Raw genomic sequence first — 25,226 nt, forward strand, 5'->3', positions numbered from 1 at the left:
CTGCTGTAGTTTGATCTGCATAGTGTGTCTGTCCTCGATTTCGTGCATGGGCCTCCACACACAGGGCAGTAAAGCTCTGTTTGTGTGCGTGGTGGTGGTAAAAAGGACTCTAACAAGTGGATTATGGGAGCAGACGAGGGCAGGCAGACACCAGGAGATTGGCTTTTGGTCAGTGTGAGATGAAAGCAGCCGACACTCAAAGGTGGACAGTCTGAATGAAGTGGACACAGTGGTTTCACCCAAGGGTGGCTGTTAGAAGAGGATGTTTTTCTGTGTTCTTGGGAAATCTGTGTTCTCTTGGTAAAAAAAGCAGATTCCTTTTCATTGAATGCCTCCACTGTTATGTCCAGTCCCCTCAGGAGGAGCTTCACTAGAGTCAACTAAGAGCAGTGAAATATCCATGCAGTTGCAGCAGCCAAATCCCCCTTAGGCAAAGGCAAAGCATTACCCCCCTACACACACACACACACACACACACACACACACACACACACACACACCTCTGTCCACCACTAGGCTCCACAAACATATTCTGTGTAATGTTGAATTTTCACAAATCTGCCCTGTCAAGCAGCAAGCTTTGCAGACAGTCTCCACGCCCTGGTGCGTTTGAAGACCCCAGTCAGTCTATCGCTGCATAAGTACGTGCATGACATGTTTCTGTCTGAAGTGAAGCTTTTCAAGTATCTGGTGCCAGCTGCCTCTCTCTGTGCCATGTCTGCCAATCCTCTCTTCTAGCCATTCCTGCTTGCCACATCCTCCACATCCTCTTTTTGAAGCTTGACTATGTCCCACTATGACTGTGTGAGCTGTGAAGATATTCATTTTACACCACAAAGCCTGCTTTTCTCTGGCAGTCCTTTTGTGAGGCTGTTCTCGTGTGTAAGCACGAGGTCGAGGCTTGGTTATGTTACCATCATGCGCTGTGTATGTATGCATTGAATGGCCTGTGGGTTATGTCTCATGGTGCCAGTGTGTTTAGAGAGGTCAAAGAAGGGCACAGACCTTGGAGGAGGTTAGACACAGAGGCAAGAGGAGATGTTTGAAGCGGGACGGGATGCCTGCGGCACAGTTTTAAAGAAAGGGAGTGATTGTAAAATGAACAATTACCTGGTACCTTTTGTCCTTTAATCATTTTGTGCCTCTTTTAAGTCATTTTCTGGCCTATTTGACATTTTGTCTCCCTCTGTGTCCCATTTTGCATCTCTTTGTGGTTGTTTTGGGGTTTGTGCCCCCACTAACCTCCCATCTGACCAACCCTGAGAAAAGCAGCAAGATTTCTGCCATATTTGTCTATGAGCAATAATTTCATTCTTTCATTCCTGTTTCCCTCTCCTGTCTTTCTCCTGCCTATTTACATTTTTAGTTTTTCCTCCATCTTTCTCTGCCTATTTATTTCTGGTTCTCGGTTATAAGACTCATAGACGCTCATTCGAGGAGGAAGACCGTTCCTCCAGGCCTCACAGCTGTTCTTGGCATATCACATATTTTCATCTTTAAAGTCATAACATTTTCTCGTTTTCAATACGAAGTCCAATTTCTTTCCTCACTAAATTAGACATTAGTCAGCCCTTCAGGTAAGTGATACTAGGGAGAGAAATTAATGTGGTAGAAATTGTGTGGTTTCAGGCCTTTTATTTTATCAAGGATTCACGTACACTTGCGTGCTCACACACACACATCCAACACCCCCTTCTTATGCTCTTCCCTCCAGTCAGTTGCTTAAATTGTCCCGGTCTAGCCAGGATATGCCTCTTGAAAATGTAGCTGCCAGAGAAAATGTTTCTCTGGACATTTGATGGCCCACTTATGTACTGAGTAGGATTGAAAATCTATTGAACTTGAGCTCATACAATGTCAGTAGACCAATAAATTTGTGTGAAAAGGCCTCTTGAATGAGCAGATTTAACAAAGCTCTGTCTGTGTTCTGGCTCAGCAGAATGATTGACTTCACTTTTCTCCAGATCGTTTTGTTTTCTGAACAGTAAAAGCACACATGAAGCAGGATTTTTTTTCTGTCTCTCAGCCAAATTTGTACATTTTTTTTTTATATTATTTCTCTTCATTCCTTCATTCAGTTAACCTTATTCTTCCATTCTTCTTGCAGGTATCCATTCCCAACAGTATTCAGCACATGCAGCAAGAAGGACCTTGCTGCCAGTCTGGAGAAAGGCGTGGGCATGTGTTTATATAACATGCCCGAGGTCAAGGTGCTCTATGGTGGTCAGAAGTGCGGCAATGGATACGTGGAGGAGGGGGAAGAGTGTGACTGCGGGGAGCTAGAGGTAAGGAGAGCTGCTATGTAGTATAGAAAAGTACGGAATTTGATTTTGGTCATTTCCAGGTCTGGATAAGTATGGAAAAATATGGTATATATATATGTTCCAAAGGACACCTTTTCGGACAATATTTTATCAATCACACCTATAACTTCACTTTAAAAAGCTCTTCTCTTGTTACATTCTCATACACATACAATCAATAAACGTTCCTTGGGATTCCAAATGCAAAAAGCAAGTTAGATGTCAAATATGGAATATATGGAAAATGTGTAGGAACCAAGTGGAATGGATCGGTCTCCACTTCTGTGGTTGTACTGAACAGCTCTGTATAATTATGTGAATGTGAAACTGCATAAAAAAAGAAAATGTTTTTTGGAGGATAAAAAAAAGTTTAAACAAAAAATCATTTGGAAAAATCAATCTTAAGTCTTTGGTGAATCGGGATTCAGTGAAGTGGGTCCTTTCCCTCAAAAAATGTCCACAGTAAAAACAAGCTTTTTCTTAAGATTCTCATTTGTTCTTTCGGTAAACTACCCCCTCAAATCAATATGTCAATACTCAAAAGTACCAAATGCGCACTTTTCCAACTTGATATTACCCTTATAAAACCTGTTGTCCAAAGAAAACCATGTTAACTGCCCTGTAAGCAATCATCCAGAACCAGAACTGTTGAAAGTCTCAACATCTGCCTCAGACCCCCCAACAAACCACAACAAACTTCACGTTAAACTTTCTCTTGACATTGATTGTTATTGTGACTTAAAAGCACCAAAACCTGCTGTGCAAAAAAAGAAAGAAAAAAAAAAAAAGCCTAAAAGCTCAACAAACCACCCGGGGCCTCCAGTCTCCAGTTTAAGTGTTTTATTTACATCACACCTTCTCTGCCACATGTGCTGAACAGCAGTCTGACAGGCTGCCACGGTGATGTCATATCCTCGTTGAAGGCCCATTAATCAAACCACTGTCCAACTGTGTGACAAAGGAAACAAACAAAAGTGTAATCGGGTCGAGGCTGAAATAAGCTTTCTTTGGCTCCACCACCCAAACAACTGGCCACGCTCCGATGCACGTATCCAGCCAAACACACACTTTGTTTCCTGCTCACACATGCCTTGAAGTGAGAAACTCACGTGGGATGCACGCATCGCAGTTGTAGCCAAGGCAGCTGTGTGTCTCTTAAAGCCTAAAACAAAAGGAGGTTTGATGATGGCTATATCACTCAAAATTTCTTGAGGTTAATGGATTTCCTTGAGAATATTAGGTGGTGAAAAATGCTCCTCACATTTCTTTGAATTGCTTGCCCATAGATGTTCAATTTACTTTAGTTTAGTTAAGTTTATTAGTTTATTTGTAAAAGACAAGTACAGAAAACATTAACAGCTGCATAAGCAATGAGGCATGTACTGTACAAGCGTTTATAGTCAAAGCTAATTTCAAACACCAGTCCCTTGATTGGCATTGATAGGCCAAGCAAATGTCAAAATTACATGTTGTTGTATAAATACTTCAAATCAGTTCAGTGATGAAGAACAGGAACAACAAACATCCATGACAACACATAAACAAACACACAAATGAACAAATAAAGCAAACAAACACATAAAACTTCAGGAAACTCAATGTAATGAGAATAAGAACGCAGCAAATCCTTTCATTTAGAGAAGCTGTAACTTCTGAATGTTTGGCATTTTTGCCCTGACTCAAACAATTAATCAATTCAAGAAAATTGCTTCTGATTATTCTAAATTAATTGAATAGTTGTTTCAGCTCTGTATCTGACACCCAAATCTGAATGCTTTCAAATCCCATATCCAATATGATTAAGTTTAGCTTTTAACATTTGCAGGCGTGTAAAGTTATAAATAACAAAAAGTCAAATATTCAGATCAGTATCTGCCCTTTGTTGGCTGAGAAGGCAGAAACACTGTAGTTTTTGTGACAGCCCATTTAATATTCTCGACCAACAGCTACAACCTGAAAATGAGAGCAGTAGATGATATGAAATGTTGATTAAATGTGTATCTGATGGATTGAAAGAACAGCTGTAGCCTGCTGAATTTTACACCTTATTTTTACAAGCTCAGACTCAAAGTGCTGGAGGTCCTGATGCAGATCTATTAGGTTGATAAGATATGCATGAAAGTTTAATTAGGGGGTCTCGGTCATATTGAACTACAAAAATGCACAGTCCACTCACATACAAAGACGTTTCTTTTCCCTCACAAATGGTCTTTGACGAGCAAAGACACCAGCTTGCTGTCAGCACATAAATCAGACATTTCAAGAAGTTTCATAATAGCCATTTCTGAATAATGTTAGTTGTTACGACTGATGATGATCTACTGAAGGAGATGTTTGTCATTTCAGCCCAGTGGTTCTTAAACTTTAAGTGGCATGCCCCACTTCAGGAGCTGTTTGCTCATGTTATTAATATTTAACAATAAACTCTTCTTTATTTATTTTCCCTACATAAATCTGATTCTTTCAGCTTTGTTTCATTTGACGTTTTCCCCTGGTCACAGGCCACACACCCCCCTGCAGAAGCTCTATGCCTTTAGGCCCACCCCATAGTTTGAGCACCACTGTTTTATCCCCAGTAGTGCTCACCGCATAGCTAAATTTGACCTAGCCCAGCTCCGCCTCTCCGGGTCTAGTGAGGCTCCATCCAAACAGTGACATTGGGTTCGGGTAAGAATATGTAGGCCAATCAAACTGGCCTTCTGTCGGTCTTGGGCTGTGGCTGGACGAAGAGGATGAACTGGTCTAGGTCAAGCTCCTCTGTTGGGTCTGTAGTGAGCAGCTTCTCTTACCTGCAATGAGCCTGCCAACATCTGTATAAATCTGCTTCTGAGTTTAACGTATTTGTGTATTCTGCCGACTGTAAAATAGGTAATGTATTACAGAAACTATTAATCTTATATCTTTATATCACCCCAAAATCAAAAATACAGTTTTTCCCTTGGCCTGTTGTGTTTATTTATCCATCTAGATTGGTTTGGTGTGAGTTGCAGAGGTTTGGAGATATCGACCCTAGAGATGTCTGCCTTCTCTCCAATATAATGGAAGACTGGTTTAGAATTTTTCAAATGTATTTTTTGGTGCTTTGAGCATCACAAGCATTTAGTCCCATTTTATTGGTGAGAAAGCAGACATCTCTACAGACAATATCTACAAAACACCAAAAAAGTCAAAACAGGAGTAGTCTAAGATATTTTCCCCATTTACTATTACAGAAGAAAATCTTACCTGCTTCAGGAATCTTATATTATCTTACTTAATCCTATTTTATCTCTGGTTAGCAAATCTTAAACACTCAATCTAATACCAACTTTTATGCTGGTTACTAAGCAACCCACACTACTTTTCTCATCTCACTGAACTGAACAACTTTGTAACCTTTGTGTTTTCTCTTTGAAACATCATGAAACATACAAAAATTAAAGCATAATGAACAACTGGCACTTAATATCAAGACAGATGAGGATGACAGGTGTCGGTAACATCTGCCGTGAAATCCGAAGATGTTGTTTTTGGAAAATTTACAAAGATAACTTGGGAGATAAGATAAGACAGCAGACACAGTCTCTGCTATGTTGTGTAGAAGCAAGGAAAGAGCAGCCACAGATTAAATAAGTTAGCTAGAGTTACCTGGTGGAAAAGTCAGAACTAGGACAGCTTAACTACATTTTGGAGATTTTCAGAAGTTAGGATGCTTGTGTAATACACTTTTCCTATCTTAATTTTGGATAGGTACATTGACTTAGGAATTGTTCCTCTGTAATGTTTTTTTTTTCCTAAAACCAGATTACCATGGTTACCATGACCCCCAGATCCAAAATGAAACCCGCAATTGGACCCCCCCCGCCAAATCCTGATTAACCAGAACAATGTTTCTGGAAAAATACTTTTTGAGCGAGCCCATAAGTTTTTTGTTTTCTTGGCGAACTAATGACTAAAATCTAACTGACTCAACATTGTGTTTGATTATTTAGTTAAGTGATGTTATGACTTTGTATTCCATCATTTACAGGCAACTGTAGGTAGTATTTTAGTGGAGTCATTGTGTTTGACCACCAACGAAACAACTGTATAATTTACATTTGCCAACTCCATCTCTGCCAGTTTTCCTCTCCGTAACCACCATGATATCCCACCACATAGACCCGGCTTGTTTTATCTGCCGGCCCACTTAGACAGATAGATTAAAGCCACCTTTTCTCTCTTCTCTAAACAATAGGCTTACATCAGGGCCAAGAGGTAAACAGCCAGACTCATAAAACCACACATCAACTGGAAATTAGACATCCAACAATCCAGTTCCCTCCAGTTCCCAGCCTACAACACGTCTTGTCATTGCCTCAGAGCTCCACGGGCGAAAACAGCCACGTTGAAAGAAGATAAATAATAGTGGGAGTTGTTTTCTGCGTGATAGCGTGATCTGTGACACCATGTGGGAAACAAAGCTGATGCGTTTGGGCATTCAATAAAAGATAAACATTGCAACACCTCCCTGAAGTCTTTTACAACATTGCTCCCCTTTCAACTTCTCCCTACATATCCTCCCTTGTCGGTTTCTGCCAGCGGCCAGCTGATCTTGTCAGTGTGGTGGAGTGTCTGCAATCTTTGCCTCTTAAGGGCTTTCAAATCCCACTCCTGCTCCTGTCAATGATACCCAAATAGTTCAGTGTGCCACATTTTTGTTATGTCTGACTAAGTGGAGGACCCAAATGCAGACACAGGAGGCAGGGGGTAGACTTCAAAAGGTATTTAATGAACAAAAAAAACCAAACATAAGCTTACATGAATGACGAGGGTGAATCCAAAAACAGGTAGGGAGGAACAAAACCAAAAATCCATAAATCCGAAAACACTGGGAAACACTGACCAAGACGGAGACGAGACGCGAGAGTGACAGAAACAATGAACCGACAAAGGAAGAGGACAAGACACAGGATTAAATACACTAGGAAGGGGAAGGAAAACAAGACACAGGTGAGGGCAATCAGGAACAGGTGAAAACAATCAGAGATCACAAGGGGAGGGAACACAGACAAAGACAGGAAGTAAAACCAAAACACATGAGGGAGGAACAGAAACTATCAAAATAAAACAGGAAACAACCAACCAGAATCCCAAACCATGACAGTACCCCCCCCTTAAGGGACGGATCCCAGACGTCCCTTCATAAACTAAATCAAAACTCAGTCCAAAAAAAAAAAAAAGAGTCCAAGAGGAGCAGGGTGGGCGGAGGGGGTCCGGAGGAGGGCAAAACAAAAATCAGTCACGATCTCAGGCACCCAGCCTGGCAACAAGGATCAGAAGTCCGAGTTCATAGGCCCCGGGGACTGGACAGGGGTCAGACATGAAGGCTTGAGGGCCAGGCCGAAGCGAAGGCGAGAAGCAGAAGACCTCAGGCGGACGGCCTGAGTGCGGGGCAGAGGCGAAGCAGGAGACCTCAGGCGGACGGCCTGAGTGCGGGGCAGAGGCGAAGCAGGAGACCTCAGGCGGACGGCCCGAGTGCGGGGCAGAGGTAGGGACCTCAGGCGGACGGCCCGGGTGCAGGGCAGAGCAGGAGCAGAGCCCTTCTTGAGGCCGGCGACGAAGGCGAAGGCAGAGCCCCTCTGGAGACGGGCGACGAGCAGGAGGCCGACGGCGAGGGCTAGACCACTCTGGAGACGGGCGACGAACAGGAGGCCGACGGCGAGGGCTAGACCACTCTGGAGACGGGCGACGAGCAGGAGGCCGGCGGCGAAGGCAAGACCTCTCTGGAGACGGGCGACGAGCAGGAGGCCGGCGGCGAAGGCGGGACCCCTCTGGCGGACGAGCAGGAGGCCGGCGGCGAAGGCGGGACCCCTCTGGCGGACGAGCAGGAGGCCGGCGGCGAAGGCGGGACCCCTCTGGCGGACGAGCAGGAGGCCGGCGGCGAAGGCGGGACCCCTCTGGCGGACGAGCAGGAGGCCGGCGGCGAAGGCGGGACCCCTCTGGCGGACGAGCAGAAGGCCGGCGGCGAAGGCGGGACCCCTCTAGCGGACGAGCAGGCGGCCGGCTGTGCTGGCGAAGACGGAGGTGGAACTCCTGTGGCAGTTGAGGCGACAACTCCAACGGCAGCCCAGCCACAGCAGGAACTGGAGGCTGTGGCGATGGCTGTGGCGATGGCCGTGGCGATGGCTGTGGCGATGGCTGTGGCGATGGCTGTGGCGATGGCTGTGGCGATGGCTCAGCCGGAGCAGGAGGAGGTGAAGATGGAGGTGGCGGCTGCGGCAGTGGCAGCGGCCCAGCCGCAGCAGGAGCAGGGACTGGCGAAGACTGCAGTGGAGGCTGGGGCGGCAGCCCAGCCAGAGCAGGAACTGGAGACGGCTGCGGCCCAGCCGGAGCAGGAACCGGAGACGGCTGCGGCAGCAGCGGTGGCTGCGGCCCAGCCGGAGCAGGAACCGGAGACGGCTGCGGCAGCAGCGGTGGCTGCGGACCAGCCGGAGCAGGAACTGGAGACGGCGGCTGCGGCGGTGGCCCAGCCGGAGCAGGAACTGGAGACGGCTGCGGCAGCAGTGGTGGCTGCGGCCCAGCCGGAGCAGGAACTGGAGACGGCTGCGGCAGCAGTGGTGGCTGCGGCCCAGCCGGAGCAGGAACTGGAGACGGCTGCGGCCCAGCCGGAGCAGGAACTGGAGACGGCTGCGGCAGCAGCGGTGGCTGCGGCCCAGCCGGAGCAGGAACTGGAGACGGCTGCGGCCCAGCCGGAGCAGGAACTGGAGACGACCCAGCCAGAACAGGAACTGGAAATGGCTGCGGCAGCGGCGGTGGCTGCGGCCCAGCCGGAGCAGGAACTGGAGATGGCTGCGGCAGCGGCGGTGGCTGCGGCCCAGCCGGAGCAGGAACTGGAGATGGCTGCGGCAGCGGCGGTGGCTGCGGCCCAGCCGGAGCAGGAACTGGAGATGGCTGCGGCAGCGGCGGTGGCTGCGGCCCAGCCGGAGCAGGAACTGGAGATGGCTGCGGCAGCGGCGGTGGCTGCGGCCCAGCCGGAGCAGGAACTGGAGAAGGCTGCGGCAGCGGCGGTGGCTGCGGCCCAGCCGGAGCAGGAACTGGAGATGGCTGCGGCAGCGGCGGTGGCTGCGGCCCAGCCGGAGCAGGAACTGGAGAAGGCTGCGGCAGCGGCGGTGGCTGCGGCCCAGCCGGAGCAGGAACTGGAGATGGCTGCGGCAGCGGCGGTGGCTGCGGCCCAGCCGGAACACGAGGAGATGATGGCGGCGACCCAGCCGGAACCCGAGGAGATGATGGCGGCGACCCAGCCAGAAGAGGAGAAGGCTGCGGCGGCCCCATCGGGACACGAGGAGATGATGGCGGCGGCCCCATCGGAACACGAGGAGATGATGGCGGCGGCCCCATCGGAACACGAGGAGATGATGGCGGCGACCCAGCCAGAAGAGGAGAAGGCTGCGGCGGCCCCATCGGGACACGAGGAGATGATGGCGGCGGCCCCATCGGAACACGAGGAGATGATGGCGGCGACCCAGCCAGAAGAGGAGAAGGCTGCGGCGGCCCCATCGGGACACGAGGAGATGATGGCGGCGGCCCCATCGGAACACGAGGAGATGATGGCAGCGGCCCCATCGGAACACGAGGAGATGATGGCGGCGGCCCCATCGGAACACGAGGAGATGATGGCGGCGACCCCATCGGAACACGAGGAGATGAAGGCTGGGTTACAGGACAGTGGAGGCTCAGGAAAACTGGGCAGCTGAGGCTCAGGAAAGCTGGGCAGCTGAGGCTCGGGAACGCTGGGCAGCTGAGGCTCGGGTACGCTGGGCAGCTGAGGCTCGGGTACGCTGGGCAGCAGAGGCTCGGGTACGCTGGGCAGCTGAGACTCGGGAACGCTGGGCAGCTGAGGCTCGGGAACGCTGGGCAGCTGAGGCTCGGGTACGCTGGGCAGCTGAGGCTCGGGAACGCTGGGCAGCAGAGGCTCGGGTACGCTGGGCAGCTGAGGCTCAGGAACGCTGGGCAGCTGAGGCTCGGGAACGCTGGGCAGCTGAGGCTCGGGTACGCTGGGCAGCTGAGGCTCGGGAACGCTGGGCAGCAGAGGCTCGGGTACGCTGGGCAGCTGTTCTTGGCTCGCAGAGTCCAATAGATCAAGGTAGATCTGTAATTCCCTCTTCATGTCACCCAGTCCAATTAGGAGCTGAGCAATTGGGGGGAAAATCCAAAGTCTGGGTCTAGACGACACGGTCTTTTCAACTAAAGAATAAACAAAAAGCTTACGTCTGGGATCCGTGCATCCCTGGATGGCTGAGAGGAGCTGGCCACTCTCCTCAACAGTCTTCTTAAGTTCCTCTGCCAGCTCCACTGACACAGAAAAATCTGCTGGGTCCATGTCTGGTCGGTTTATTCTGTTATGTCTGACTAAGTGGAGGACCCAAATGCAGACACAGGAGGCAGGGGGTAGACTTCAAAAGGTATTTAATGAACAAAAAAAACCAAACATAAGCTTACATGAATGACGAGGGTGAATCCAAAAACAGGTAGGGAGGAACAAAACCAAAAATCCATAAATCCGAAAACACTGGGAAACACTGACCAAGACGGAGACGAGACGCGAGAGTGACAGAAACAATGAACCGACAAAGGAAGAGGACAAGACACAGGATTAAATACACTAGGAAGGGGAAGGAAAACAAGACACAGGTGAGGGCAATCAGGAACAGGTGAAAACAATCAGAGATCACAAGGGGAGGGAACACAGACAAAGACAGGAAGTAAAACCAAAACACATGAGGGAGGAACAGAAACTATCAAAATAAAACAGGAAACAACCAACCAGAATCCCAAACCATGACAATTTTTCTGTTATCTACATCAAATCAGATTTTAAGATCTGCTACACCTGATTTCTATCTTCTCCTCCTCTGCCTCACAGTTCCCTCTTTTTTTTCGTGGGTTATCGCATTAAGCACAGTCCTCTTTCTACAAGTCCGAAGGTCTCGAGAATTCCCAAATCCAGAACATATGAGCTTCAGTTAATATGTCTTCATGTCTCAAAGGTCTCCAGGTCAGGGCAAGCATGGCAGGAATCCCCCAGACAGGAAGTGCGCTCCCCTGACCTGGAAGTCTTGATCTGACAGGGACCGGCTGACAGAGAAGATGAGGTCCACATGTTAACTATTTTGTTTTCTTTTGCTCTAATTCCAGGAATGTATGAACCCATGCTGCAATGCCACCACATGCACCCTGAAAGGAGATGCCGTATGCGCCCACGGACAGTGCTGTGAAGACTGCAGGGTAAGACCTCGGTCTCCTTCCACTTTGGACCTTTTCCCGAGTCAAATGCCCTTGTACTATTCTCATAACTGAAAAAAGTTCTGAAATTGTATTTTCACTGCTCTTCTGAACATTGCACAAACCTTTACTCTGCCGAGATGGACATTTTTCATTTCCATACTGAAGGGCTAGACCTAAAACTTTCTGAAACTGTTAATTCGCTCTGGTAGGCTATTAAGAGACTCATAATAGCGTGCCCTTGGATAAAATGTAATGTCTCAGGTCAGTTCATTCAATCTGTGTATATTTTACCTCAATAGGCAGGTTTCAATTGAGGACAAGTTCTCAAGTTTGATTTCATAAAGTTAATTTCCACCAAGATATTAGTGGTTTTTGCTTTAACATGGAAATCTTTTTGTTAAGTCTCAGATGTGTCCTCTCTTTGAAAAGGAACATTTGTTGAAGATGATTAAATGATTAAATGTTACTGCACAGACCTCCATTTTGACACAAATGAGTCTTTTCTTTGCTTTACACGAGAGCATGTTTGACCTCATCAGCATTGTACAATGTTCATCATAAGTTAGTCTCATGTTGTGGGTGTTCTTGCTGTATATGTTTGTATAGCTCATTTTGGAAATGAAAATGAGCTGGCAATTTTCCATTTCATTTAAATATATGAATAAGTCCTCTCCAGACACTTTTTCAGGGCAGTCTTACTGGGCCAGATCAGATCTAGTTCCAACATGGCTCATGTTAACATAAAGGCCAAGGTTAAGTATGCAGAGAGATACTGTATTAAATGCATGACTACTCATTCAGATCACTTTAAGTTATGCACAAAGAAAAGAAAATAACATACTGAAATGTACACAAGCCAGCTTAACATTGTGGACACTCTTCTCATGGGCTTTCTTTCCAAAAGGTGAAATAGAAAATTCAGCCATTGAAAACCATAAGAATCATCAGCAATAATACAGCAAAACATAAAGAATGTGAGCAAATAGACATTAAATTGGAATCAGCTTAGAGTTTTCTTTTAAGTGTATAAAATCAATTTTGACTGCTTATTATTATTAAGGGATGCACCAGTGAGAAGTTGGAGTTATCGTCCGTCACACCCACCGTGGTCATTAATTAAACCTTCAACTGCAAAATCAATTTTAAAATCCATCACTGCTGCAGCCTGTAGACAACTGAGAGCACTTCACTGCCTTGATATCATATTTAACCATACTAACATCACAATGCTGGTCGACTGAAATACCTAAAAAAAAAAAAAAAATGAAATTAATGGATTGCCATGAAATTCTGACATCTCATCAGTGCCAGCTGCCCTTTTTATTAAGCACTAATTATCTCCACGAGCCTTAAGCCTGGAGGGGATCATGTGTTTGGTCATGTGTTTGTGAGTGAGTGTGTGACACATGTTCATCTGTCCATCCTTCATAGGTCATAGCTGGTTGAGGTTTAAAGCTAGAGTGAAGATATTTATAACATGTTAAGTTAAGCCAAGAAGGGGGGGGGGAAGTAACGCTAAAAAGTAGGCTAAATTTTGTTAATACAAAAAGTGGCTGTCCCTGAACGTCTCACCTCAAGATATCTGAATGAAAATGGGTTAGATGGGTACCCAAGGGTCTCCTCTTTACAGACATGTCCATTTTGTACTAATCTCATAACATACCATTACCATACTATTAATGTCATTATACTATTCTGTGCATCTTAGAAAACACAGACATCACTACAAAATCACTTTATTAAAGACTTTTCATGCATACATAAGGATATGTATGTTGTTATACTAGACAAATAAATCTCTGCTAGTTGCATCTGGCAGTTGTGGTGGCATTGCGGTAGGGGCTTCACCATTTGCTGCCTGATGAGATCTGCTCTCTACTGAGTGCACTGTTTTAAGTTAGCAAATGCTATGAGGCTAACATGTGAAAGTGAGATGGTGAACATGGTTATCATTATACCTGCTTAGCATCCGCATCTTAGCACTGTTATAGTGAGCATGTGCATTTTAACATTTAGCTCAAGGCACCCACTCATCACTGCTCTCCAGCAGCATTGCTGCTCTTTTTGTAACAGTTGTGTCGTGCTTGAATGAAGGCATAGCAGAATTATAACAAAGGCCAAAATGCCTTGACTTCAGTATTGAAGTCTGAGGTCTTGCAGACCAGAGAGAGCTCACTGTACTGTAATGTGTGTGTTTACAGTTGAAACCGGCTGGCACTCTTTGTAGAGAGTCCAGTAACTCCTGTGACCTGCCAGAGTTCTGCACTGGTGCCAACCCTCACTGCCCAGCCAACGTTTATCTGCATGATGGGCACGCATGCCACAATGTTGAAGGCTACTGCTACAACGGCATCTGCCAGACTCATGAGCAACAATGCATCACCCTGTGGGGACCAGGTAAACCAGTCTGCTCATCAGTCTGACTGTATGTGTACATAATCTGCACCTTTATAAGGGAATCCTTCACTTCATTCTGGTGATTATATTTTTGTATTTTCCTTGTTTGTCTTTGTCTGCAGGAGCCAAGCCTGCCCCAGGGATATGCTTCGAGCGAGTCAACTCTGCAGGTGATCCTTATGGGAATTGTGGGAAAGACTCCAAAGGCTCCTTTGCCAAATGTGATGCGAGGTAAGACTCTGCAGCTGCTCTGATGCAGTGGAGGTACAGAGGAGGTACTGTGCAAAACACAACTGATTAGCTTAAGTGGTGTCATTAGCAATCATCATTACGTTGTGAAATCTGACATGTGATCTTCAAACAAAAGTTTACACGGGTGAAAAATGTCATTTGAGAAAGATAGCAGCTAATTACGCTCTTAGAAAGTATTCATGAATCATTTCATGCTATTCTTGTTGGCTAATTGTGCTAAAGATCTTCTCCCTTTGGGTGAATTCTGTAATCAAGCTCTTTGTTAATTGATGTAATTGCTTTAATGGCCGGAGGACTGAAGCACTGCAGCTCTCTTCAGCACTCTTTCATCTTTCTCTTCAGTTACTTATCTCTGTCTGTGATTGACAGGCCTTTATGCTTTAGGCTTTTTAATTAAGTGTTGTACTATGTGTTTTTTAATGTTTGTGTGCACTCATGTGTGTTTCCACTTGCATGTGTGTATGTGTGTGCAGGGATGCGAAGTGTGGTAAAATTCAGTGCCAAGGAGGAGCCAACAGACCAGTGATTGGAACAAACGCTGTTTCCATTGAAACCAACATCCCGCTGCAAGAAGGAGGGCGTATTTTGTGTCGAGGAACACATGTTTACCTGGGTGATGACATGCCTGATCCTGGACTGGTTCTGGCCGGTACGAAGTGTGGAGACGGCATGGTGAGTCATCAGTTAATCATTTACCTGTAAGGAAATGGAGTATGAGGTCATATTTAATTTTACATAAGTAGCAGTGTTAATTTTGACAACAAACTTTGATTTAGTTTTTGTGACTAAAATTGCATTCAATCTTAGTTAGGGTTTCAAATTTTGTATGTTTTCCTTAACTGTTAGACGTTAACTGTCAGTAATAATTAATAAGATACAAAATGCACATTTCTTTTCTGATCTCATTTTACATTTAATTTTAACTTTGTTATTTAGCAATTCGCTCTGTCAGACAAAACAATGTCAAATGAGGCAGAATTACTGACATTTCTAGACTAGCGATTAATACATTTTTAATCAGTTAAATTTTTAATGGTGATTAAAGATTCATCTTTGTATCACTATTTTTAGTTATATTTTAGTCTGCTGAATTGTTTTAGTTTTAGTCTTGTTTTAGTTGACTAAATCTACAGTACAGTAGATTTTGTCCACTAAAATCTAATAGGTTTAGTATATTTCTTCAAACATACATTCTTCTTTGTTACATATTCATTTTTATTTGAGGACAGTGAAATGTTAGCCGCATTATCTTAACTTTGTCAACTGATCTTTTGATTTACGATCTAAAATGAGCAAGTTTGTGACATTCATGTCTCTAATCAGAACAAAACAGTGGCGGTTTCTTTTAGCTTGTGTTGTATTTCAAGTTAATCCAAATCACATTACCTATGGTTATAATAACGCTTTAAAAACAAAAACATTTAAGTTTGCTTGTTGCTCCACAGTTTACGAAGGGTCTTGTTTCCCTGGTCATCAAATGTGAAATTTATCCATACGTCTATCTGACATGTAATTTTATGGTAGTTGACTTTCCAAATAGATAAATACCATCCAATTGTGAGTATCTAACCTCCCTACCATGCAAAGAGATTAGTTCTAATTAGATATATTCCCATCTCTTCCCTCCCTAACATTTTCGTCTCATTTTTATTCATAGACAAATGTGTCAGTAGGTTTTGCCGTAATAAATTTGTTTTTGTTTAGTTATTTAGGTATCAACTCATTTTTATCAGTGAAAAAAATGCTTAAAAATACTATGATGAAAATTATCCATCAAAAAATTTTATACTGAAGTAGCACTGACAATGCTCAGGGTTTAATATTGTGGTGCTGGTGGTTTTTATTGAGCTATAACCACAGGATGCAGCTGTGTTATTTGTCCTGTAGAGATCCCAAAAGGCTGACAACTCTATGAGTCTACTGTAGTATTCCTTCGGGTGCAGAGCAAATAGTACTGTATTAAAGAGCCAGGGCAGAGGCTGGTTCTCCTTCCTTAAGAAAAAAGCTAATAAAGTTAACTCCTGAGTGAATACAGTGGTCCAAATGTACACATCATGCTCGGGGCTGGACAAATGGACAAGAACCATATGGAAACCAGATATTATATTAGGTGTGCCTCTCGACTTTTCTTCTTCTATGTGCCGCCCTCAAACCCTCTCTCACCACACCAGTGACAGTCCCTTTTTCTTCCGAGAAGGAGCCTCTAGCTTGGAACTGTGGCACTTGCATCCTTAATTGTCTCTCCAGATGAGCTGACAAGATCTGTTTTCATTCATATATTAACGGTAAATTGGTTGTGATAGCTCATATGAGCAGCGTCACCAATTTGTTGCTTTATATATCAGTAAGCAAATGGATAAACATTGATCTTTGATGCAACTCTAAAACATCGGCTGTAAAGTGCTGGAAGCTAATTCGTCTTATTTGTAGTGTACATTTCCCTGTGTATTCTCCTTGTGGTACCTCTGAACCATTGCTGAGGTTCAAATACAGCAAGGCAGTTACAGTTAAACCAGGGGTAGGGGGTTTATTTTTGGCGTGACTGGGCAATAGTTCCATAATAACCCTCAAGAAGAATGTAACTCAACTCAAGAGTTCTGCTTCTCCTCTTGGCTCTGTTTTAGATTTCAGAAAATATAGCCCATGACGGGAGACTTTGGCCAGTCACAGGTCGATAAAATTGTTGATTGTTGAGTCTCATAAGTATTTCACAACCTGGGAATCTTGACTGAACAATCAACCATCTTTGAGTCACCAGTTCAAAGCATCAGTAATTTGACAACCTGAGAATGAGACTCAACAATCAACTATCTTTCTCTTGAATCACCTTAAATAGTCTGTGCCTGAGGAGTCTTCCACATGCCAGCCCTTCTGGTTCGCCTGATGAAAATTTTAAAAAATCCAGTTGTACTTTCTCACTATTTCCTGTAATACTGAATTATTACACAAGTTTTGACATGTGGCCCAGAACTGGCCCAGCAGCACTTGCTCCTTTGCAAATACTCATAATGTCTCATAGTCATTCTTAAAACTAGATGATTGCATTTGCCAAAGCCCCTGCAGCTGTGGATTTAGCCTGTGAAAGGCCAGCACTCTGCCTGCGTGGTTGAAATCGGAGCCCAGCACGTGCCAAAAACCCGAGCCCTAGCCTGGCCCCAGCCCAACAAAGTCTGAAAGTCTTCAGCCCGAGCCGGAGACTAATGCCACTTAAAGCTTGTGCATTACACCTGTCAGCTATAATGCACATGAAAATATGCATGTAATACATGTGAATAAAAATGCATATGTGCAAGATTTGTAATAATCAGGAGAACAATATTTCATACAGTGTGCACTGCACATAGCCTGTATGGGCAAAAATGAAAGAAGGAAAGTTAAATGAGCCCAAGTCCAACCCAAGCCAGTTCTGTGAAAAAAAAAGGAAAAAGCCTGAAGCTGTCCCGAACCAACTCAGCATGTCTGGGCACACTTGTTAAATATTGAGGATAACAGTGCACATTTTCAGACAGTGTCTCCTAGAAAGCATTTGTAGTGTTGCACTCAGTTGTTCGCATGAAAAGTGACAGAAATAGTTGTGTAACAAACAAAAAAGAGAGACACAGAGAGAAGTTCAAACCCTGGCTCTATTCTCACCTCCACGCAGATGGCCGATCACAGCATGAATGTCAACTTTGCATTTTCAGAAAGTTGCAGGCATTGTAGGGCATGGATCATCATAATCCGATGGTGGAAGGGTTTCTGTAGCTACTCAGCCACCTGACAAGCAGTTCTGGAAAGGCATTCTACATCTTTAGAGTGTGGAACCAAACTGTAGGGTCTCTTATTCTTACAAGTACCCACAAGCTCTTTCAGTTACCTCAAGGAACCTGCCTTTGGTTCAAAAAGCCCTTTGAGCTTCGTGTGCAAAATGGCCATCTGCCAGGTTAGCTTGTCTCCTGGCTGTTGTCTCTGCAAAATGTCAGTTAGCTCTACACATTATCTCGTAATTTTGATGGCCTGAAGGTTGGTCTTTGTCACTGTCTTTGTTGTCCTCAAAAAGGTTGTCTATTTTCCATGACAATCAGGGCATTAAGTTGGCTGCACATGGCCCCACATAACAATTTGAAGGAGATGAGAGCTCCAAACTGCTCTGCCTAATGCAGGGCTTATTTTCTACATAAAAGCAACAGCTGGCTTTTTCCAGTCTTTATTTTTTGTTTGTTTGTTTGATCTAGATGCGGCATATTGTGCATCTTTACCTCATGAACTCTATTAAGGGTTGTGATATGTGTGGTTCAGGCAAACATGTCCACCAAGCACCACTTCAGTAGTTTCAATCTTGAAACTAGAGGAGAGGACTTAGTAGAGTGCAGATCTCCATCAGGCAACTCAAAAAAAATAATTGGATGTAACTCATTTGTAATCACCAACATTTTGACCAGTAACTTTAATTTAATTACATGTTTTTCTCAGTAACTACAATTGCAATTACATTTATTTTATAATTTAATTACATGTAACTAGGTGAATGTCAGTAGTTACTCTCCAGTACTGCTCGTATGTTATTAGACATTTGTGTGAAATTTTGTCATAATCAGCATATAAATTATTGAATTACAGCCAAAAACATGTATTCTGAGGTCCCAATCACGTTTGACCATCAAAATATAAGTTCAGTTCATCCTTGAGTGCAAGTGCTAAATTTGTGCCAAGTTTAAAGAAATGGTGTTCACAAGAAACATAAAACATAAAATGTATTTAAAAAAGGGTTTTCAAGGTTTTTCAAAAACTGTGAAAGGCTGATGGTGCCAGTAGTATTTGAGAGCAGCTGCAGAAGCGTACACTTGGCTGAGATAAAAAATATATGTAGCATTTACAATTGTATTCAGTTTATTCCACTTTATTCCACATTGATTTGTATATTTTCCATTAAGATTGTTAATTTTTTTATAGACAAGAAAGCTATGACTGCACCTGCTGCTTTATGGTACAGACATTAACCTGTGCACTTACAAGACAGGTATTATCTTGTGGCACTGAAGTGTACACACTTCTTCTTAGGTTTTGTATTCATCTTCATTTGCTCTCCAATGCACCTGCTCAATGATGCTTTTCCTGTTTATAGGTGTGCCTGAATCGGCAGTGCCAGAATGTCAGCGTCTTCGGTGTGCATGAGTGCTCTGGGAAGTGCAACGGACGTGGGGTGAGTGCAGAGTACCTGCTAGCTCAATATTTAGTGTTAAATTATGCACCGTAGCCTGTCGTGAAACAATCCTGTGAGGACTCTGTATTTACCCATTCAGTCACTTTTTCACTAACAAAATTAAGACGGTCTTACTGCCACATAACTGCACACAAAAACAGTGTATTTACAGTGGAGACTATGAGTCATGGCAGCTGCTCCTCTTCTCCATGATCGATCTTCATTGTCCCACTGAGGTTAAATCAATCCCATTTAACAGCATCATTTATGGCCTGCGTACAGTGTTGTCCATCATCTTCTGACTGTACAGTGAAAGAAGATACAGTGCAGCACTGCAGGTAGAAACCACAGTGGTTGTTGTGTTGCAGGATAAAAGCATAACTCCTCCTGCCAAGAAATGATCACCTTTCTCTTTTAGCATTACTAATCAATAATTCAGCACAGGGTGCTTTTATGTTTTATTGACTTTGTTGTTTGGTTTTTAGAATCAAACACTCACCAGAGGCTAAATCGGCTTACAGTAACTTCTGATCTTCACTGACAATTATGACAGTTTATGGTGCAGAGATTATTTACAGTGACTATGTTTACAAGAACCCTGATTTTCCACTATTAATCCAAATAGTGTAATATACTGAATTCATGTAAACAGCATATTCTGTTTAGAGGCCTTAATCCAAATATAGCCTTTTCTGATTAAGACATGTTGACATATTTTTCATTTTATTAAAGCATTCTTTAGATGTGTATACTGTGCATTCAGAAGTATAGAGTGTGTTCAGACACAGTCTGATGCCTGTTTACAATCAGCTCTGTGCGTGTAAGCAAACCGACTAGCCAACAAAACTGGGGTAGAGATGCATGCACAAAAGAAAAAGTCCACATTTCTAGTTGGAAGGATAGACACACTTACTTTTACACATTATGATAGGCTTGGATATCGACAGGTTTTTGGATAAGTGCAAATATTGCAACTAGATATGTGCCAGTCCGATACTCTGTACAATCCGATGAGCGGCATGTGTCACATAAACAGTAGCTAGAAGATGAAAGTTACTTTAATCAAGGAAGAAATAAGTACAAGTGCAATTTATGCAATTTCTTTAAAATTAAATTTTGAATGTCTGAATAGTGCTGACCGGTCAAAAAGGTCATGTGGTGGGTTACATATTTCTTCCTTCATGGGAGCAAAATCTTCCACCCTGGCTTATGAAGCTCATCAATAATGAACCGAGCCTGTTTTATAACCACTTAAAAACTCCTTGTAGTAGCTTTAAGAGAGGGAAAAGGACAGTATTTGATCAGAATCGGCAGATACTCAAGCTTGTGTTACCTGTATCAGTATGTGAGATGAAGAAGTGGTACTGAACTGTTCCTAACTGCATCGCCTACGTTTCAAGATGGTGGTTGAACAAAAAAGGCAGGGTGTGTTTGCGCTACACCAGGGGTGAAAAAATATTGAAAAAATCCTATTTTAATGCAGAGAAACAAGATGGCTCAGAGAGCTCCAGCCGTTCCACTTTCCCCATAATTTGAGTATGTACGGCTGCATGTAAACGGGAATATTAGTGGCATACCGATTTTCATTCATCCATGTAAAAATGTAAGCTTCGCAGGAATATAACTTTTTTCTTAAAAATGGCAAAAACAGGAATATTTTGTGCATGTCAGCACAGTCAGTGAGAAATTGAAGCAATGATCCTTAAATAATATTTTCCTTCTTAGAAGTGATCAAACACACCTGAACCAAATAAGTCGATCAATAAAAAATAACATTATTATGTTCAACAACAAATACAACGTTGTAGCTGCCAGTTAATCGGCTTGCGGCAATAAAAAGTAATCACATAAAAACTGCTTTGCAAGAGAATTGAGGTATAGAGAAATGGTTTCCCATTAAAAGTGTGGGCTTGAGCTGCATCTTCCCTCCTGCAGAAATATCTGCCAAATCAATTTGTCTGCCATTTTCTCAAACATATCGCTCTGTACGAGACCTGACTGAAAATGTAGTAATCCTCTGAAACTCTGCAGGAGTTTAAAGAATATTGTTTTCCGTTCCTCTATTTTATTACATTTTTTATACCTTATATACCCACATTAATACATATACATTACACATTTATACACATCTATACTTTATCCAGAAATAAACAGATCAAACTGTAAACTGTAATCATTTTCATTGTCATTATCTCATTGATATGAGATATTTTAAATATGATATATCCTTAGACAAAGTAAAATGATTTATAACTTTTAGAAAACCAGCATAAAGTGGATATAATCTGTCTCTATATAATTGTTTTTTGTATTTATCTTCACTCTGACTTTTAATAAGAGGGACAGACCACTTTACCCTGGCCTTGTGACAAATATTAAGGGATTGTATTTGCTTCAGGGTTGTAACATTTCCTTCCACACACACACATAAAACTCCCCCAAATCATACCTCCCTCCGAGCCCCCAAGTGCCTCTTAACCCCGTCACCCTGTGCGAAGGAGTGTCCATGGCCTGGAGGCAGTGAAGGCACTTGACTGTACGTCTGTGCTAAATGTAAATCCCCCACAGCTGCACGGCTCCCAGTGCACCTCCCTCCCTCTTCCATCCTCCCTCTAACTGACAGCTGGACTGCGTTACCTCACCAGGGAATCCTCCTGGATCAGACTTCAGCACTGGAAACCTGAGGCTTCGCGGGATGGACTCTCCCATACACATGTTTTATCTATTATGACTCTAAGTACACACATTTGCACAGCCAGTGTCCTCTTATATTGAAAGACGAACTCAGACGAACTGAACGAGAGAAGCTTATTTATAAAAAATAAAGCATCTTGTTGTTTGGGGACAGACCCTTTGTAGAGGGTGATGCATCATTTATATCTGGAGTTTAGCTGCTACACTCTCAGAAATAAGGGTTCCAGAAGGGTTTGTCCTGAAGGAATCAAGTTCTATCCAGAACTATTTCTGTCTGAAGAACCCTTTTTTTGAAAAAAACATTTTGTTGAGGGTTCTTTGGATGAAAATGGTCCTTAATGGAAGTCTTACAAAGAACCCTTTTTGGAAGAAAGAGTTCCTCAAGGATTGTTGAAATGCTTGACAAAGTCTTTAGTCAAGAGTTGTTTGTACAATAATTTTAAAGGTTCTTTGTAGAAAAAACCCTGGAATATAAAAAGGTTGGCTGTGGAACCCCCTGGGTGTGTTTTAGATAAAAAAAACCCTTGGAATTTAAGATATTTCTCTGTAGGACCCCAGAGAGGGTTCTGGATTGAACTATTACACCATAGAATGGTTCTCTAGAGAACTTCTCATATGTTCTGGGTGAAACCTGTCACAGATGGATTGAGATATATCCTTTTTTCAAAGGTTTCAAATTCATAAAAGGTTCTTCCCAGAACCAAAAATGGTTCTCCTATGGGGACAAGCTGAGGAACCCTTTATGGTTCTAGTTAGCATATTTATTTCTAAGAGTGTCTGACTACAAATGCATTTTTATACTATTTGAAGCAGGAGCAATTAAGTCCCTATGTAGTGATGTAAAACTACCCTGTTTGCAGGTGTGCAACAACAAGAAGAACTGTCACTGTGAAGCACACTGGGCGCCTCCGTTCTGTGAGAAAGCAGGCTTCGGCGGGAGCATCGACAGCGGGCCGATGAGACTGGCAGGTAGCGTGGACGATTTTATGTCTATCCTCACTCATCTAGACAGAGAGACAACAATGCTAACTCACAAAGAAGCAACAACACGAAGCTGCACCTTGTACATCTCTTTTCTTGCAGAGACAGTACTGGATTGATGTGTGGTTTGGACTGGAGTGTTACTTTCCGACAGCAACACAACTCCCCTTCCACCCAGCAATACATTACACAGCACAGTCTGTAGTCTTAACAGAGAAAGAAAATTAATGTTAGTCCTCAGAGTGAAGAACAGAAATTTGAATCACGAACTGTGCTGCTGCTGCTGACCGTGGCCTAGCTGTAACGGTCTTTGCGTCATGTCCTGTCATTGTTCTGTGCTGTAGATGTGCGTGTGTGTGTATTAATGTGCGTGTTGTCATATATGGCATCAGCCGACAGCGTGGTCATAACCGTGGCGGTCCTCATCACCCTGGTCAGCCTTCTGGTAACCATCGTGATCGTCTTTCTGAAGAGGAAGACTCTGCTCCGCCTGCTCTTCAGCAATAAGAAGAGCACCTTGGAGAAACTCAGGTGACAAACGGAGAGCCAGTGAGGTTTGAGTGTGCCTCAGTGACAGAAATTTAGATTATGGGATTAATCACAAGTTAAGATCTTATTTTTATTGTCTTCTGACATTGTTGCATTACTGGGTACACTTGGATGGCTATCTATAACACTGGCAAATAAAGTAAATACTTATTTTTGTCTAGAAAACAGATTTAAGTGCAACAATTTCTCAACAGTCAAGTGTGCTGCTTATTTTAAAGGTACAATTTAGGATCCAAATGTAAAAGTGGCACCTTAGAACCAAAATTTTAAAAACTGGTAACCGCAAACAGGTTTCTAATATGCTCCTTATTATTTACAAGAATTTTTGCCTGACATCAGACAAATTGTCAAATAGTTACACTCCATTCTTCATCTTCAGAGAATCAGTTAGTGGAGTGGGGGGGATTTTAAGGTCTGGCCCCAAAAAAACAAGGATTGTCCTTGGAAGAACTGTGTAATTTGTTTGTAATTTGGTTGTAATTATATGGAAAAAAGAGTGAGTGTTCAGTTGGTACACTTTAGGTTCATTAGTTTTAAATAATTGCTAGTGTAGCTAGAGGGCCTTTTAATCAAGACACAGCAGGTCCTGCAAAAATGTTTTGTCAGGCAAGTTGCCAATAATTTATAGTTTATACTATTGTTTAGACTCACAGGGTACAAGGTTAATTATTATTTAATGATCATTATACAGGGTCGTAATGTATGTAAAGGATTATAAAAAAAATTAATCCAGTACTCAGCTAAAAATACAACTATTTTTGATGGTGGGATACTGAGGATGAATGTAGGAGTCATTCATCTTGAGGGAAGAAGCTACTTCTATATCTCTTGCCAGACAGCAGCAGGGTGAACAGGCTGTGGCTGGGTGTGTCTTTTAGTATTTTTCTTTGGACTCTGCGCCAAAGGCCTCACCTCACTGATGTGTAGTTCTGGCTAGTTTTAATCACCTGCTAAAGAACCCTGCTGTACTGAGCCGTGCACATCGCATGCTAGTTTGTAATGTCTCCAGCAAGGATTTTTTATTTTTTTTATTTTTTTCAATAGAACTCCTGTTTTTTTTTCACCATAATTAGTACAGTGACCACCAAGTTTTTTCCAGGAAACTTGAAATTAAAGTGTAAGTGTAAAGTGTAAGCTTTACCAAAAAAAAATTTACTGGAATCTGTTTTCACTCACTCAGATTCACTGACAGGTTTTTAATCTCTGGTCAAAGAACTATTTCAAAGGCAAAGACTGAACTTTGATGTTTAACTATTTAGTTATACAGTTATCTAAAACTGATCTTGTTTGTATGAGTAATATTTATATACAGGAAAAACAACCATGAATTTTTTTCTTTTCAAAGTCTTTTTTTTGTATTTTGGGGGGTTTTAAGGCGAATACAATACAAATAAAGAAAAATTAAAAAAAAACCTTTAAAGTCCGTGAAAACTTGTATCTAAGTATTTCTCTATAGCGTTAATTATTCATGACTAAATAAGTAAGGATCAAAGTTGGAAAAAACATCCTTAGATAACATTTATGAGTAGTTTAACTCTCAAAAACTAATCTGCTTCATTGGGACTGTGTGGGTCTTGTTTGATCACATTTGATTGACAGCGGCCTGGCAACACAAACAAGCA

At 43.1% G+C, this 25,226-nt stretch overlaps 1 protein-coding gene across 1 annotated transcript in view; it reads left to right on the plus strand.

Annotated features, from left to right (window-relative positions):
* adam12b (ADAM metallopeptidase domain 12b) overlaps positions 1–25,226 on the plus strand; it is a 113,125-nt gene that overhangs the window by 76,885 nt on the left and 11,014 nt on the right. The window contains exons 12-19 of the mRNA XM_084735685.1: positions 2,108–2,285; positions 11,460–11,549; positions 13,751–13,946; positions 14,069–14,177; positions 14,672–14,870; positions 19,303–19,380; positions 22,935–23,043; positions 23,448–23,586. Coding sequence (XP_084591811.1) covers positions 2,108–2,285; positions 11,460–11,549; positions 13,751–13,946; positions 14,069–14,177; positions 14,672–14,870; positions 19,303–19,380; positions 22,935–23,043; positions 23,448–23,586 — 1,098 coding nt within the window. The remainder of the gene's footprint in view (positions 1–2,107; positions 2,286–11,459; positions 11,550–13,750; positions 13,947–14,068; positions 14,178–14,671; positions 14,871–19,302; positions 19,381–22,934; positions 23,044–23,447; positions 23,587–25,226) is intronic.

The sequence above is a fragment of the Lutjanus erythropterus genome, chromosome 14 (assembly GCF_056507025.1).
Source record: "Lutjanus erythropterus isolate fLutEry1 chromosome 14, fLutEry1.hap2, whole genome shotgun sequence".
NCBI classification, from domain to species: domain Eukaryota; kingdom Metazoa; phylum Chordata; class Actinopteri; order Lutjaniformes; family Lutjanidae; genus Lutjanus; species Lutjanus erythropterus.